The sequence below is a fragment of the Myotis lucifugus genome, unplaced genomic scaffold (assembly GCF_000147115.1).
Source record: "Myotis lucifugus unplaced genomic scaffold, Myoluc2.0 scaffold_122, whole genome shotgun sequence".
NCBI lineage: Eukaryota > Metazoa > Chordata > Mammalia > Chiroptera > Vespertilionidae > Myotis > Myotis lucifugus.
This window is the reverse complement of record NW_005871170.1, coordinates 1,922,489-1,941,118: the sequence shown is the minus strand read 5'-3', so window position 1 is coordinate 1,941,118 and position 18,630 is coordinate 1,922,489. Positions and strand designations below refer to the sequence as shown.

At 37.5% G+C, this 18,630-nt stretch overlaps 1 protein-coding gene across 4 annotated transcripts in view; it reads left to right on the top strand.

Moving 5' to 3' along the window:
* The window catches only part of CDKAL1 (CDK5 regulatory subunit associated protein 1 like 1), a 628,254-nt gene that overhangs the window by 401,481 nt on the left and 208,143 nt on the right, over window positions 1-18,630 (top strand). For all 4 annotated transcript variants that reach the window (XM_006093745.3, XM_006093747.3, XM_023758088.1 and 1 more), the window contains one exon: window positions 5,608-5,753. In XM_006093745.3, coding sequence (XP_006093807.1) covers window positions 5,608-5,753 — 146 coding nt within the window. The remainder of the gene's footprint in view (window positions 1-5,607; window positions 5,754-18,630) is intronic.

Here is an 18,630-nt window from a genome sequence, read left to right as displayed (position 1 = left end):
ACTTGTATGACTCTGGGATGTTGAAAGTGACTCCAGCAATAGGATGTCCTGGAGCACAAGCATTTTGTGCTACTTAGACCTTTAGCTAGAAGTCTTTGTAGAACTTCCTCTATGTTGAGTAAGTGATTGGGTCTTGCAGTCATTCATTCATTCAACTATATAATTTAAGTATTTTAAGGACAAGGCATTGATCAACGAAATGGGGAGAGACAGACAAACAAGTATACCCTTGGGATATGAGCATGTACAGTGAAATTGCAGGATGGGGAAATAAGTGCTAATAGAAGTGTAAGTGCTCTGGCATTGAGAATAGAACTGCCTACCAACTGCCTGGAAAAATGATATTTAAAATAATAATATTGCTACAGCAGGGATGAACTTCGAAAACACGCTAAGTAAAATAAGCCAGACACAAAAGGATAAATATTGTATGACTTCATTTATAGGAGGTACCTAGAATAGCGACATTCAGAGAGACAGAAAGTAAAGAGCTAAGAAGAAGCAGGCGTTGGGAGTTATTGTTTAATGGATAGAGAGTTTCAATTTGGGATGATGAAAAAGTTCTGGATATGAATGGTAGTGATGATTGCACAACTTCTGTATGTACTTAATGTCACTGAATTATATACCCCAAAACAATCAAAATGGTGAATTTTATGTTACATATATTTTACCACAATAAAACAAAAAACAATGGGAACCATGAGACTTTTTCATTTATAGCCTTACCCCCATTCTTCTAATCAAGCTAATAGTTTTGCATGAAATGACATATTTAATAAATTCTAAAATCCTGTTCTATTTAATTGAAAAAAAAAATAAATTACATAGTTTAACATGGGTGACCCTTGAAAACATTATAAGTAAAAGAAGCCAGCTACAAAAGACATATTGTATGATTCTATTTATATGAAATGTCCAGAATAGCACTTTATAGAGCTAGAAAGTAAACTAGTGGTTGGTTGTTTAGGGCTGGGAGAAAGGAATTGTAGACTGAGGGACATCTATAAGAGACTGCGAGGGGGTACAGGGTTTGTTTTAGGGGAATGAAAATATTCTAAAATTAGATTGTGGTAAGGGTTGTGCCATCCTATAAATGTAGTTTAATTGAATTGAATACTTTTTATGGGTGAATTTTATGATATGCGAATTTTATCTCAAGCTATTTTTAAAATGCTTAAAGGTAATGATATAGTTTCTGTTTTTGAGGTATTGTCTTTCTTAGTCATGTACCTTAGGTTTCTTGAAAACAACATGAGAGCATTTTATATTTAAAGTTCAGCATTTTAAATATGCATATACTTCCTAACAAAGCTATCATCTGAGAGGGCTTTCTGATTCGTAATTATCAATGTGAATGCAGAGACATCTGAATGCAAGTATTAATATATTTTATAACTCTCACACACTGAGAGACTTTGTTAAGCTGGTAGTGTTCGTATTCGAAGCTAGGTCAAATATGATTAATTTGATGAGGGCAATAAAAATGAAACTTAACATTTAAAGAAAAATGTCCCCATACACAGGGTTGCTTTTTAAAATTAAGCCTGTTTTCATTCAATTCATTATTTTTTCTTTGCTTCTTAAGTTTATAAAAATGTGGCAAATCTTGAGATCATTACTAGTTTGTAATAGGAGAGCTCCATGTAAAAGCACCAGGTAGAAACACTACTATTTTGGTAATCTGGTTAGCAATTCTCTGGTCCCTACATAGAAAATGGTCACCACCTGTATTCTAAGCAGCCTTGATACATCAACCCTTAAATTATAAATGTCTTTATATTAAAATAGATGCTGTTTGCATGCACACTTATCTGTGTACTCTGACTCTCTCGCCCAGGTCAGAGCTCAGGTTGCTCAGGGCTGCCATTCTTCTGTTAGCCACACTTGAACTAAGTGCCCCTTTCTTTCTGATGAACCTGGACCCCATATATCATTTTCATACGATAGTACACTGTGAATCCAATCTGAAGCTCCTTTTAGAAATAGAACCAATAAAGTGTCTGAGTTTTACTTATGTATACATTGACTTGTATATTTACATATAATTTTTAACTTATTCCAAAAATCAAGACAGGCTGATTACATGCTTATTTACCGGCTTGGATATGTGCTTGTTTACCTGCTTTAGCCAATTACTAATTGAAAATTTGTCTTCCTATCAAATAGCAATTATATTTTAGACCTCTCTCTATATATACTGATGTGGTTCTAACCTATATATCTTTATAAGTTTGGGGTTGCACTTGACACAGTCCCACCCATTATAGAGATCCAGAGAGAGGACGAAAGCATAACCCCTGCTCCATCTTAGAAATCAATCATACTGCAGAGCAGAAGCAAGGGAGCTCTTAGTAACTCTAGGAACAGGTTACACAGGAGGAATCACACAGGAGAAGGCATCCCTTGCATGAGAGGAATCCCAGAGGAAAAGTCATCCCTTGCGTGAGAGAACCTTAGCTATAAGCTGAACCTACAAACAGAAGAATTTGGACAGGTGAAGAGATCAAAGGTTATCTGGAACCAACAGTGCTGAATGAGATCAGGATAGAAGAAAAAACAAAACAAAAATATTGTTTCTTTCAGGTACATTATGTTCAGTCATGATTCTTTTAGTAGGCAAAATATAGGCTTTAATGAAGGGCAAGTTTATTTTTATTTTCTGTTCTGGTGCCTACCATTATAAAGTTATGAGTGGGAAGTCTTATTTTGAGATCCAAAGGGGAAACCCACCACATTTACCCTCCTTGTTTCCTATTAACGGTTTAGTTTGTAAATGGTCATACTGTGAGAGGGCAGGCTTCCTCCAATGAGTTCCTGTTCATAGCCGTAGGCCACTCTGTGTCTTTCTAGAGAAACTACACTACCCTTTCTGGTTGTGGTCATGTTTGCTGGGTACACCCTTCAAATTTATTTTATGTAGATCAATACAAATGACCTCTCCTTCACTTACTAGTTAAGGGAACTAGCTTATTGAAAAGCTGTTCTACTTATTGATGGGTTTCCATTAATCTGTATGAAAATGTGTTCCCATGAATTTTACATACTCTCCAAGCAATAAGAAGATTAGATCATTTTTTTGTTTGTTTTAATCCTCACCCAAGGATATTTCTCCATTGACTTTTAGGGAGAGTGGAAGAGAGAGGGAAAAACAGAGAGAAACATCGATGTGAGAGAAATACATCGATTGGTTGCTTCCTACACACACCCTGACCAAGGCACAGGCTAGGGAGGAGCCTGCAATCAAGGTTTGTGCCTTGACCAGAATTGAACCCAGGACCCTTCAGTCCCCAGCTGATGCTCTATCCACTGAGCCAAACCATCTAGGGCAAGATTAGATCATTTATATATTGAGTGTTACATATAAGCATATACTGGATTATTTTATTTTCACAGTAGTCCAGTAGCCCTCTGAGGTAGAGATTACCACTGTTTTCCATTTTACAGATGAGAAAACCAAGGCATAGATATTGAGAGTGAAATTTTATTTCTCAAGTTTTTTTGTTTTGTTTTCCCCCCACTATTTGGGAATGTTGATATTCAGGTGTGAAGTACGTGAAAGGCAGAGAACCATAGCAGAATGCCAACATAGTTACTATAGGGTACATCATGATCGGTGTTACCCTAAGGCCTGCTGACTAAATATCCAGCCAAGGATTGTAACAGTTCTGCGAAGGGAAGTTTCTGATAATATGTTGATTAGTTATTTTTCTGCTAAAGAAATTCTTCAACTCCAGTTCCAATACATTAAACAAATAATAACCAAATATAGTGAGGCATATATATATATATATATATATATATATATATATATATATATATATATAAAAAATCTGGTAGTGAAGGTAGATAAAAGATATCCATGAGTAATATTGTCTGGTTATTTGAATTTCTTAGCCAAACAGATTTTTTAAAACAACTAAGCTGCTACCAAGAAGGTGACTGATTTAATTGCTCTTCCACTTTGGTAAAAATGCCAATTTTCATAGTCAATGGAAAGAAAATGGAGAAACAGAGGGCATGCTTGATATATATGCATGACTTACCCCTGAATAACTAGGAGATGACCATATGGAATTAGCTGACTCTTTGGCTCCATAAAGTCCCTCAAAATATTGTTCTAAGGGTAAAATGAAATAACATATCAAAGTACAGGACTTTGAGAACTGAAAACCATTGGACACAGGCAAGTTATTAAAAAGAAGGTCCTTTCTTGACATTTGTATCTCTATTGGATTCTTTGCATTCTTTTTGTCCTCTCCCTCCCTCCGTCCCTCCTTTTCCCCTTCACCTCCACCTCCTTTACTGTCCTCCCATTGATGAGGACACTGCTTGGAACACTGGAGTTGGGCTAAATCAGCCATATTTCTCATTGTTTGCAGAGACGGTTATATTACAACTTTCCTTTCATTACTCCTTTTCCGCCTCCCTTTGTATCCTTGGAGGAATTTTAAAACAATCTCTGGGTTTTCTAATTTGTTTCACTCAAATTTGCTCTCCTTAACTTTGCAAGATAAATTCTTCATCCTGTTCTCCCCTTATTTCTCTTCGCTGAAACTTGGCGGCATTTTAAAAGGCAGATGTCAGTAGTGACTAGGGCAAGGGTCATTGTCTGGTTCTCTGCCTTTTGCATAGTAAATTCTCACAAAATGTGTTCATTAACTAGCTAGAAAAGAAACAGGTGAGTTATAGATTAATTTTTCTCCTTCATTATTTAAAAAAATAAAGTTTTGATGTGTCCTGAATTTGGAAACTTTATTCAAGTACACAAGATTATATGGCACCAACTGTTTGTCTTAAATACAGTATGGGGCAAAAGCAGGTTTACAGTTGTTCATCTGGAAAATGATACAGTAATCTATACTAATAAAAGGGTAATATGCTAATTAGACCGGGCATCTTCCAGACGTCCTTCTGGACAAAGCCACGATGGTGGGGGCTGAGGCAAGAGGCGATTAGGGACGATCAGGCCAGCAGGCAGAGGCGGTTAGGGGTGATCAGACAGGCAGGCAGGTGAATGGTTAAGAGCCAGCAGTCCTGGATTGCAAGAGGTTTGTCCGACTGCCGGACATCCCCTGAGGGGTCCCAGATTGGAGAGGTTGCAGGCCAGGCTGAGGGACCGCCCCCCATGCACAAATTTTGTGCACTGGGCCTCTAGTTAATAATAATACAGGAATAAAATAAACTTGTTTCACATACTCACAACTGTAAACCTACTTTTGCTATTAAACCACCCCTGTATTGCTGTTTCTCCTGCTAATACAACAGGCAGAATATAAAGCTGCTATGAGGCAAAGGAGAAGTGTTTATTTTGAAATACCAAAATTATTTTTACACTTTAGGCATTACATGAGTTTATCTCTGTTTTGTCACCTAAGAGAAATGGTGCATGTGAGGAAATAACTCTGAAGTGGAACCATCCAAAAGGAATATTAAATTCCTAAATGTCATCAGAGCACACCGCAGGTGACATTCACCTTGAGAGCCTACATGACTCGTCTGTGTTCAGCTGTGTTTATTTGCTTCCACTTGTGAGTGCTGATCTGAGGGAAACCATTCCCTGATATGTTAAGGTGATTAATGTTTTCTCCTTCCCTATTTTTAAAGGAAATGGCGAAAGTCCTTAATCACCCCCGTGTGTATGCTTTCCTGCACATACCGGTGCAGTCCGCCTCGGACGCCGTGCTCATGGCAATGAAGAGAGAATACTGTGTGGCTGACTTCAGGAGAGTGGTGGATTTTCTGAAAGAGAAGTAAGTATCTTAGCACTTAAGAAAATGACCATTTCTTTTTTTTTTCTTTTAAAAGCATGTGGCAAAATGCATTTATTGTAGCCACAATTAAAGGCACCAGAGAAAAGGTGAGACTTTTGAAGCTTTCAGAGCCTTTGCATCCTTAGGCACCTTGATGTGGTTTTTTGCTTTCTCTCCACCTTCCATCTGTACATCATACAGCGTTAATTTGTGTAGGATTGCTAGTGCTTCCAAGGTAATGTGTATTGTGATCATTTTTATACCTGACCCACTAGAGGAAAACTGCTTTATGCTTTGCTCTACTTAAAATCTCCTTTCATGTGGCTTTTTGAATTTGCAGGCTGGTTTTGACATGGAGGTAGGCCACATCATGTCACTACACAATCAATAATTTTCTACTAAGTAGCATTTCTTGAAGAGTCTCTGGAACGCCTTTGCTTTTACATGCTAGCCCTGTGCTTTACTTGAAGAATTGTGAATTTATAAGGAGGTTTGGGGATTCTATTTTTTTAAAGTTCAAATTGTTGTTGACCAAAATTAAGGCATTTTACACAATCTCAGGCATGAATGATCATTTTGTTTCCACAAAACCACTTGCAGTCCATGATTATATTCTTTAAAACTCCTCCTCATCATCACCAACATTGAATGCCTTCTGTGATTGTGCAAGGAGACAGCAGTGCCAGCCAAGGTCATAGAACTTTCTCAAGTGGAGGGCATTGTTCTCCCTCTGGGGATATGTCATTTATCTGGCATATTTGTGGCATGCATCTTCCTACTTTCCATAATTTTCTTCGTATTTTTTTCTTCTGTTGTTTTTCTTAATTAAGACAACTTTTATTTCCATCTTCTTGTTTATAATTATGTACCTTTGTACCATGTATTTTATGGTTACGATGGTTTTATATAAATTGCAAGCAATTATTTTTTCCATCGTCCATTAGTCACTTATCCTGACTACAAACAGATCTTTTAAAATCTTTTGCTTCTGTTTTCTTTCTCCTTCCTTCCTCACCTTTCCTTTATGTGTCTGTCTAATATTTTTAGCCTCAAATCATTTCTTGATTATTCTAACCACCTGAAATAAAGACACTTAGTGTGCGTTCAGACAAATACAGCTAATTGTTTGAATATTCAAGCCAGTGAGTAGAAGGTATATATATTCTAGGATTCCAGAATAATGATCACTAAGTATATACAACCTCCAAAGTTAGAATATGGAAGAATGACTGATCTCTAGCACCTCTCATACTTTCTGATCTTGAACAGAACTGAGGTCAAGGCTAAAGAATAGGATTTTTATATTAGATCTGTCTGTTGTTGGCCTGTATCTCATTTTTACATTTATTCTTGCTTAGTGTAGGTAAACTTGTCTCGTGTAAGAGTCCTTTTGGGCACAACAGCACCAGTGAATAGAATGTTTTCGAAATTGAAAAAAAAATCCTTGCACCTGTGACATTTCTTGCCTCTTGCTTACCAGAGCAGTCGTAAATAATGTGCACAATTCATACCTGTTGCACAAGGTTTTGCCAAGTGCAGACATGCATCCTGTTGTGCAGAATAGACTAGAACACTTTCCAAATGGTTTGTTGTATTCATATGATTCAGTGAGGTTAAGGAATCAGCACCTCTCTTTTACCTCCATTTGGGTGAGTGCTGACTCAGTTGTTTGGGGAACTACTGTGGCTACTTCACTGGGCAACAATTTCACAACAAGTTCTAGCCTTTTATGTTGCTCCAAAGATGGTCCTGTTAAATTTGTTGCATCTTGAACAGTTTCAATAGCATCCATGAGCTATATAGAGGTCAATGATGATCACGTCAAAGTATTAGAAAATAGTTTTATTCATGGGCTAATAAGCTCGTAGTCCTTTCTTTGGATTCCAAGTTACCCTGAGGCATCCATGGAGCTTTCCTTGAACCATTTCAGCTGGCTGGAAGATCCTAGAACCAAGTACTCCACTTAGACATCTCCAGTGTTTCCAGCTCTAACAATCCCAGGAGAGGATATTGGAGATGCCTAGAGAAGACACCCATCCCACACCCATTGATCCACGGTTTCAGTTTCAAGTGCTGTGAATCACTGGAATTGTAGAGTATGGTCTAACCACTTAACATCCCCAAGAGGGCTTTTTTTTTTTTTCTTTCAACTCTCTATTATGTATGTGCAGTGAAGGCAGAAGCAATCATGATATACAATTTCACACTTAGTTGTAATTTTATAATCTATAAGATGTATTGAAAGACTGTAGCATGCAGCCAATAAAATATATCTGATATAGAGAGCTGATGACAGAATAAATACTAGGACTCTTTGGGGAAAAAAATAAGAAATCATATTATCACTACCAATATGCTAATCCTTGACTAGTTTTATATAGTTCATCAGCCATAAAACTGTATATTTAGTTCAGTCCACCCCGTTGTTGCTTGTAACATACCCCACTCCTGTGAGGACACTGTCATCCAGCTTTGCTTGCTAGTGAAAGAGCTTCCCTGTCCTCTCAAGGAAGTGAACCAACCCAGGGAATAATTTTCAACTAGAATGGACATTTAGAAATAAATTGCATATTTTAAACAGACCTCTGGTCTGATATTCCACTTATTTCTTTCTGTAAGAATACTACAGCTTTATGCCAAACAGATTAGTGCTTATTGGAAACACCAGAGTTTCAGTGGTTCTATAGAACCACTAGTTGGGATAACAGATCCAGCACAAAAATTGTTTTGTCCAGTTTATTGAAATTCAATATAGTATTGTCCTTCTTAGAAAAAGGGTCTAGCACTCACATGTCGCCCTGTTTTATGCTTAACACTGTGCCCTGCAGTGGGCCTGGCCTACAGCCAGGTGAGGGGTGCTCTCCCTCCTGTATAAATGGAGCTCAACCTCTTTCCTCCTCAGAAGTCTTTCAAGCCTTTTTTTGTGATAAGCCCTTATTTTTTCCCAGCAGTGTGAGGCTTCTTAAATATTCATGTTATGAATTAAGGACCAGGTATTTTCTAATCTGTTTCCTCAAAAAATCCAGTCTTTAAAAAAAACCTGTAGCACTTAAGACTAAAATCCAAACTATGGGAGTTTCCCTGAAGCCGCGGGCTCATAAACGCTAATTCAGCAGCATGCCTGGTGCCATGTTTCTCAAACAGTGGAGGTGAAATCTTTTTAATTAATTTTCTTTATAGTTGAAATTGGCCTGAGTTATTACTGGGAGCAATATAAGTTTACATACGAGCCAACTTGAAGCTGATTCATTATTCCCTTCATTTGTTTGAAAGTTGGCAACTGTTATCATAACAGCAGCTGGATTGGAGATAACCTAGCAGAGCTGGCACATGTTGAGGCCTATGGGAGTTTATTAAATCGTGCAACCTTTGCAAAGAAAAGTGTCTAAATTACTTAATACACTAATTTAAGACAGCAGTCCAGAGCAGACAATCATATGACTTAAATTATTCTATTCAGATTCATTAATCCAGTCAGAAAATTAACTAAGAAATTTGCTGTTTTTATTTAAGTGGATAAGATGATTTTTGGAAATATATAAGGGGATTTGTAGGGATATGAAAAAAAAAACCTACCTAAAACAAAGCAAGAGGTGCAATTCTAGTTTTAGATTTATATGTTTTTATAATTTTTAATAAATACCTCAGAAATTTATTTTTTTAATTACCTGCCACTTAACTGCCTCTTCTTTGATCTTTTAAGCATATAACTGGAATAAAAAGAGTAAAAAGCTTGAATTATTTTTATTTTCTTGTGTAATTTTGAAAGAGTTATTTCCCAGTGAGAGGAATTTTCACTTTGATATGGTCAGGATGATGTAATTTGGGTTCCCAGGACCTTGGGGCCTTGGACATAGACCATATTTGTCCACCTCGGTGGAGCAGTATTGTCATTACACAATTACTCTCCAAAATAAACCATATATTCACATATGTTAAAAAATGACAACATGCAGAGTTCTCTCACTATATGTTCTAATGCTAAGTAAAAGATCTCCAAGTCTATAGATCCACACAGGACTGTGGGAAAGCAGTATGTAAGAATGACAAGAAATGAAGCAGTTTATCTATTCGGACCTAACTGTTTACACAAATCGTTTTGTTGGAAGTCCAGTGTGGCCTTTGGTCTGTGTTAACTAGACCTTAAACTTGAGAGACCAGATCCATCTCCCTCACTCAGTAACTACACTGTGAATTCATGGACACTATGTTTTTACCTGCAAGTAGCATAGAGGGAAAGTTACACCTTACTGTAGCATCTATGTGTTGACTTCTAATTCCATGACATTATCCAGCTCAGGATTTGCCAATATCATTGTTAATGTACAATCTACAGTGGATAGAATATTAACCCTTTTAGCATCACGGCGTCTATTCGCACACCCTTGAGTTTATTGTACCCAGAGATTTCCTAGTGAAGTACAACAACCAATAACTAACGAGCACTGAGGGTAAAGGGGGATCTTTTCGTGGGGAGAACTAGAGGGAAGTAGCAGCCCTGCGGAGAAAGGTTTGTTCTCTGACCTTTCCACTGTGTACTCAGACAGTGAAGAGGCCCAAGGGCACGGGGCTAGGTCACTTGGCAGGATGACTTCTGTAAGTGAGTCACTGACTTAGCTCATGTTGTCCAGCCTATCTTATGACATACTTTCCCAGTCTATCTGCAGAAAAGGACGCTAAATCATTAACATCCTGAGTTATTTTTCTTCCTTTCATTAGTCCCCATCATCCATGTGTCCTGGAACACAATCTGATAAAAGACAAGTTATGTTCAAGTTGTATTTTATTCTGTTTTTTCTTCTATCTTGTTTTAGTCCTAGTGTCTTGGAGACACAAGTAGCAATATTTGTGAAGAAAGAAGAAAAAAATTGAAATTTAAAAAGAATGATTGAGCAAGGATTAGATAATTAAGGTTTCTTTCAGATGCATTCCCAGATGTGTTTTTGTTCACCAAATAACCACCTCCAAAATAATTAGGGAAAATACTTCCCTCAAAGATATTTTCTGGCTTTATTTCATCACTTCTAATATCTCTATGTTGTTATTTTGGGTGTCCCTAAGGTCTTGTTCACTGTTTTATCTTTTCTTATATTTCTTTCTGAGGTAGTGAAGTTCTTTTATTTTCCCTTCTGTCCCTTGCTACTTTTCAGTTTTTTCAGGAGAATTAATACATATCATTGGAACATTTATACAACAGAAAAAAATTGCTTTTTTTCTTTTGCAACATGTTATATTTATTTTTGGAAGATTTTGACATCATCTGCTAAATTCCTTATGATTTTGGGATTACCCCAAATTTGATTCAGTAGTGTGAAGACAAGTAAATTTTCTATTGATTTCGCTGTTTTTCTTCTACTGTGGTCAAGAGAGAAATCTCATCATTCCTAATCTTCTATCTTCTATCCTTCCTGTATACTGTGATTGTGTTATTTCTTTCAGAAACTGAGACACTATGTTCCTTTAACCATTTGTACATCTTTCTCTACCTCAACATTGGTTGTAAACATAAGGGTCAAACCTTCTATCTATGAAGTCATGTACTAATGGTAAGCATTTTTCCGTTCAGAGTGCTTTTCCTACTCTGGGGGACTAACGTATTGTCATGATATTGTCACAAAAACCTAGCCAAATATGTAATGTGAATATTTTTAATCTGCTCCTATAAAAAATGTCGGGATTCACAATGCTGAAAAAGTCTGGGTAAAAAGCCCAGACTGTTTTAATGTGTAATGGGACTATATGCTCGGTTTCTGCTCTGTAACAATTTTCCTACCAATTTTTATAATGCATATTAATGATTCTTTTTATATATATACTAAAGGCCCAGTGCACGAAATTTGTGCAAGGGCCTTGGCCCCAGCCCCCCGCCCACCACCACTGAGGCTGGGGGCCTCTGCTGCTGCCCCCGCCTGCTGCAGCTTTGTCCGGAAGGAAGGATGTCTGGTCTAATTAGCATATTACCCTTTTATTATTATAAATATTTTTATTGATTTCAGAGAGGAAGGGAGATGGAGAAATAGAATCATCAATTATGAGAGAGAATCATCAATCAGCTGCCTCCAGCACACCCCACACTGGGATTGAGCCCACAACCTGGGCATGTGCCCCAACTGGGAATTGAACCCTGACCTCCTCGTTCATAGGTCAATGCTCAACCGCTGAGCCACCCCAGCCGGGCAGTGATTCTTCTTTTCTTTTTTTTTCATTTATCAGTTTTGTGCCCAGCACTGTAATAAGTGGGACAGTAAAATACCAATAATAATATGGTAATAGTAATAAAATCAATGGCTAATATGTTTTAGTTTTACTTTCCTGCCAAGCACTGTTGTGACAGCATTGCAGATATTAGTTTATTTACACCTTAAAGCTCAAGGGTGTCAGCAATTTCCCCGTGGCCGTGCCGTTAGTGATAGAACCTTGATGAAAACTCAGGCCGTGTGATTCCTGAGCCAGTCAATACTGAACCACTGTGCTGTACTGTTATGCTAATCTAAGGCATGTTGCTCTAGCGATGGAAACAATAATATGGACTCAACAATGTTGAGGAGATAGAATTTTCACTATGATCTTGGGAGGAAGGATGAGGAACATAGGCATGAGTGTCAGAGATGGCTCCCTGGTGTCTTAGCTCAAGCCATAGTAGAAGATGATGTACTTAACCCAGATAGGAGAATGAGAACAAGGAGGAATTTGGGTGGAAGTGATAATGAGTTTACTTTTGGACGTATTGAATTTGAAATGCTTGTGTAGAAAATTGAGGAGAGGGCCCCTAAGCTGTAGAAAAACTGGGTCAAGAGCCCAGGAGGGAGCTGAAGATTGAGGGATAAATGCTTGGGAGTAGCCAGCATTTCTGTAGTAGATAAAGCTGTGTTGATGCAATCATCCAGAAGAAAGAAAGTGGAAGGCTAGGAACAGAAGTCTAGGAATCACCAACATTGGAGTGATGGAAAAGGAGAAAGGATCCTGTGGCAGAGGTTCAAGAGGCATGGTCAGGCCAACATAGGAGGATATCCAAGAAGAAATGACACTACAAAAGCCAAATGACATTGGCAGTTTTAGGAAAATGAAAATGATAAGGGTCAAATGTCAACTCGAGTTGCCTCCTGTAAGTAGACATGGGGCTAGGTGCTCTGGGAAATAAGAAAAAAAGTATTGTTGGCCTACTTTCCCAAGTACTGAAAGTGGTCTATTGGCTGTTGAGATGTAGTGATGTCTCAAATCAGAGCAAGTCTCCGTGGGATCTCTGTTGACTGCTGCATCCCCAGTTTTTAGCACAGTGCTGGGTTTGTGCTCCTCAATTCCTGGATACACAGCATAGAGGGATAGATCCCCTTTTGCACCCATCACCACCCTGTATCCACAGTATCGAGGGACACAAGAGCAAGAGGCAGGATAGTATGTACTTGTTCAACGAATGCCACTTACTCTGGAGCCAATAAAATTAAGGCTTAGAATAGTATTTCTCAGTCTGTTTTAATTAAAGTCCTCTTTTTGTAATCAAGAAAATCCCTTGCTCTTTGCAGAGAAGCTGATATATTACCTTTAATGAAACATAATACTCTGTCTTCTTAGAGTCTGTGTTCTGTGAATCCCTGCTGGTTAATAGCTAACAGTAATTATTAGGTAACATGTATTGAGTATATAATATGTTGAATGTAATATGGTCAGTACTTTACATGGATGTGCTAATTTTCACAATAGCACATACTAAAAAGGAGATATTATTACCCCATTTTATAGGCGAGAAAGTGAAGGCACGTAGAGCTTAGTGACTTGTGCAATCACTGGCTATTAACTGGAACAGTTCAGATTCAAGCACCAGCCTGGTAACCACCGAACTTTGTTAATTGCTATTAAGGCATTTAGCCTTCCAGATAGGGTGATATTTGGAAATATTAGGGATGATCATACTTTTCCAATTAAAAATAGTTCTATAGGAAATTTTAAATTATACATACTTTCTCCTAAATTTTAATGTATCTTCCTATAGTCAGTGTCACTTTTTTCTACTCTCACTCGCCATGCAGGTGGAGAGGCACTGGGTAAGGGGGTGATAGAAAGCTGTTTTTGAACATGACCACATGGTGAAAAACTACAAATAGAAGTAATGAGTAGTTTATCTGTCTTTAACTGTGAACTGCAGTTTCTGTGAGAAGTGTGTGTACAAGTACACGTTTTAAAATAAAAGTGTTGTATTTCTGGTTATTATATGTTGCAGAGCTATTATCCTACATAATCTGCTGTGTTTCTAAACCTTTGTAAGTCCTCATTTCTGCCTCCTGTTTATCTTTCTTTCCTAGAGCCAAATATATTAATTCCTCAGCTCAACCTCCTGCTTATAAAAAGCCTCAACCCCTAGCACTGATTCATTTTATCACTTGCTGCTGGCATAAGGAGTGAGTCAGTTATTGGTCACTCTTGCCTCCTGTACTCAACATTATTCTCTGAGGGACATTTACTGAATCTGCATTATTACATCTAGGACCTTATGTTCCTGAACCAGGAAGAACTCAAGGGAGCAGGTGTAGTGCATGTGATTTGAATGTTCTACTAGACTTTGCAGTAATATCTGAAAGGTATTATAACTAAGTCAGCAGCAAACAGTGAGGAAAATTGGGTAATGTAACCCATAATTGTTTTTTTTATTTTTAATTTATCTTTATTGTTGAAAGTATTGCACGTGCCCATTTCTCCCTCATTCCCCTTCCTTCCCCATCATTGTCTTTAAAGACTGAATCTGACTATTAAGATCTGACCAACTTGAATTCTGGAAGTAAGACCCCTCAAAATCACTGTGAATTAATATGAATTTCAAAGGAGCCAAAGTCTTACATTTACTCAATATTTGTTGCTTATAGATTATATAGGCATTGTTAGGTATAGAATATTAAAAGTTTAGTAAAACTTGGTAACTGTCTTCTAGTGATTGACATACTTATTGGGGTGGGAGGAGCATAAATGTTTATTATAGGCTTTCCATGGATAATAAAGAAATACTGGTTTGATCCTGTGTGGAGTACTACATGTGATAGGACCTAAAAGTACAGAACTGGTTTAGTTGGGCAGCAGGTAGGAAGGACTCATTGCAGGTTGTGAAGCTAATTAATGTCGTTAGCAATTTATTTGGTCAAATTGTCACCTGCTGAATCTTGGAAGATAGACCAAGTGTTAACTAAGTCTGTTGCAGAAGTGTCACCAAAAATTCAGAATGTTAAATATCAGCTGGTTCCTTAGTTATCTTAGCAACAAGGAATTCAGACAAGGGCTAGCCAATTGCACACTGAGATTTTAAAAAACAAACTTTGCTAAGAAAATCAATCTCTGTTTGTGTATTACAATCTAATTACAATCTAATTTGATTGAGACCCCTGTAATTTTGAGGTTTGCAGGCTTGCAAAAGTCAAGTAAAACAATTACAAGCTTTGGCTACAATGCCACAGCCACTGGAGAAGGTAGAATCTGTTCCCCCTCATACACGGTTGCAGTTTTCTGGCAGTGATGGGATTAAGAGTGTTTTATATGGCCTAAAGGAGGTCAAGAGTAAATTCAGAGGCAGTATGGGTGGTGGATAGAACAGAGGACAGAGGACAGTGATAAAAGATAGAGTCCTCAAGTTCAAAACTATGTCCAGACATGAATTTTTACTACATTCTACATGAAACTGATAAGAAATAGAGTGGGAGCATACTAAGATTTTAAGGGAATTGGGTTGCCTAAAATACACCAGGATTGTCTGCATAACCTGTGACTACAACTCTTAAAGCAAGTTCCAGGCCTCAGATCAGCACCAGAAGGAAGCAGTCATGGAACCCACTTAGAAGCGCATGTCCCTTAATGCCCGGCCACGAGGGGCCAGTGAGGACACGGGCAGTGGAAAACAGTGCACTGGAGAGTTTCACCCACTCGGGAAAGTCAGGGCTCATCAGTATGGTAAGAACTCCTCAGCGCCAGGGCGGAAAGTCTTCATGCCTCCTACAAAGCAGGTCTTGAAATTCCTATCCAGTAGTCGCTTATGTGGGTTTCCCGTTCTCCTGTTTCTCAAATGGAAGTTTCAAAAATTGTAACTATCTCACATATACTCCATTTTAAATGGGGAACTTGGGACTGCCCTTCAGTTTATAGCCATCGGTCCTCTTAAAGCCACGTTTAGACCTGAAAAGGCCAGCGCATTCAGTTGAGGTTGTGGATGGACAACAGGACAGGTTAAGAGGATAGGCTTGGGTTATCCCTCTTAGGCAAATGGTAAATCTGCATGTAGCGGTTGGCATGGCCAAACAACAGAGACTGGCAGAGACTACGAGTTGTCCCCCTCCAACCCACCTCCCTTCATTTTCAACAGCACCGTTTGTTTTCAGATGGGCACAGGCCACTCAAACTAAAGACTACCTTGCTTAGCCTTTCTTTCAGCTGACTTTGACATGTGGCTAGGTTCTGACCAATTGGATGTAATCAAAGTGACAGGTGTGATTTGCAGAAAGTATTTAAAGGGGAGGAATACATACCCTTCATTGCCCTTCACCTTCCTACAGACTGGAATGCAAACTTGATGGCTGGCGCTCACATAGGCCACCTTGCACACGATGAAAGCTGCGCCTTGCATCCCTGATATGCCTAAAGCAGCTCTCCTGCCTGCTCTGGACTTCACTTACACGACTGCAAAATAAACTTCTACTTTCCTTATGCCATTCTTTTTATTTCTGTCACTTGAAGACAAACCAAACTATAACTTTTACATACATTAATATACAAAAGCTTTTTAAAAGTTTTGATGTCACCGTTTGATAGCTACTCCTATAAAGAATTGAATTTATAATCACCTCTAAGCATCTGCTTCTAAGTACCTAGTTGTTTTCTCTTAGGTGTCATACTGGTTTTGCACACAAGCCAATTTATACTCAAGCCAATTTATACTCTTTTTCTTATTTTTTTTTTTTTTTTTTGCTGGTGATGTTTTCATTTTATAAAACGAATTATTTCTACTAAAACAATCTCACAAACTAAAACAATATTTTGGCATATTATTGGTTGTCTATTTTGAACAGTTATCAGAAAATACCATTTTATGAAAGACAAAGAAATTTAACTCCTAGATTTCATTTTTTTCTAATATCAAACAAGAATCAGTGTTACCTCAATTTTTTTGTTTTGTTCTTGATTTCCTTTCTGTGGTGTGTATGTAGCAGTTGCCTCAGCCTCAGGGTAAGTCCTTTCTTATAGCTGATCCTCCCATCCCCTGATTCCATCACACTACATTAAAAAATAGAGACAAGTTCTTACATATATTTCTTCTGCCACCATTTCCAACTCAAGATGCCCAGTACATTCCAGTTGGCTTGCTGCCAGAATTATTGTTTTCATGTAGGAACAGAAATAGCTCATGTTTATCTTTTGTCTGTGCAGGCTTATTTCCAACCCAGTATTTCCTCTGATTGGTGTGGGGTTACTTGCATGATACGCTTCTCCTTTAATTTGTGTCTTAAATTCTTAAAAGAATTTTCTCCTTATAAACTAATTTATTTTTCTGAGTGGAATCAGTAGTTTCTTGTTAAAAAGCCTTTAAAGTGAACAGACTTCTCTTCCCTTATTTATTAGACTAATTGTTTTTGGTCTAATCATGTAAATAAGACCAAGCATCAAACTCCTTGAAAAATGCCATTTTCACTCCACTGTTCAATAATGAATCTTTTTTTATATACTTTTCGCTTATTTGTTGTGATTAAATCTTTTAATTGCATCTTGAAAAATATATTATTCTTTTGAGGGTTTTTTCCAGAAAATTTTATCTCATTGTCCAATTTGTTCTCATTCATATCCACTGTTCTAATTTGATTTCATTTTTTTTATTTCTCTCTTTTAAATAATTTGTACTTTTAAGAATCATGATGCAATTAAAAATTTAAAAAATTTAAGAGTGTTTTTATACTTATAAAAAAGGCATATTCCTGGTACATAGGGAGTTTAAGAAAAACTGTTGCTTAAATTGTAATGAATTTTAAAATAGTATTTCTTGTGCATGAATGATATAAGTATGTTTTCTCTTTCTATAGGCTAAAATAAATTTGAAATCCCAAAATATACTAATAAAAAAACAGCATTAGCATAAAATAGCCTTAGAATTATGACTTTTTGTGTATACAGCAGGTCCTTGAATAATGTCATCTGTATATAAAAGGCTAATATGCTAAGTGTTCGTCTGGGTAATGGCATCACGTAGCAATGCCCGGCTTCCTCTCCCTAGTGACTAGCCCAGGAGTTTCTTCAGCCCAGGAACACTACTTGCTTTATAGCCAGGTGGAAATATTTCACACTGTAACTAAATGTCTGTGAAGTGTTTTCCCATGCCTCATCTCATTTGATTCTCACAGAAGTCCTGGATTAGGTAGATAGGAGACTTGGTAGAATCCTATTTTCTTTTCATTAGCCAGAAAATGGAGATTTAGAAAGTTTAGAAACTTGACCCGACTGAAAAGAAGAAATGGTGGACCTTGAAAATGACTTCAGGTTTTCTCACTGTGCAGAATATAGTCAAACACTGTTGCAGTTAAATATTTTACCCTTTGTTCTCCCTGCGTGATCTACAATAATAATCTGCTTCATGTTGATATTTACTGCTGTGTTGCTGACAATTACCTGAAAGAGAATTTGGGGTGCTTTACTGGGCTGGAAAAAGTTGACATCAGAAAGCAAGTCTAATTAAGCAAGTTTATTCTCTCTCTCTCTCTCTCTCTCTCTCTCTATATATATATATATATATATATATATATAGATATAGATATATATATATATACACACACACACATACACACACACACACATACACACACACACGTATATACTAGAGGCCTGGGACTGAAAATTCATGCACTGGAGGGGGGGT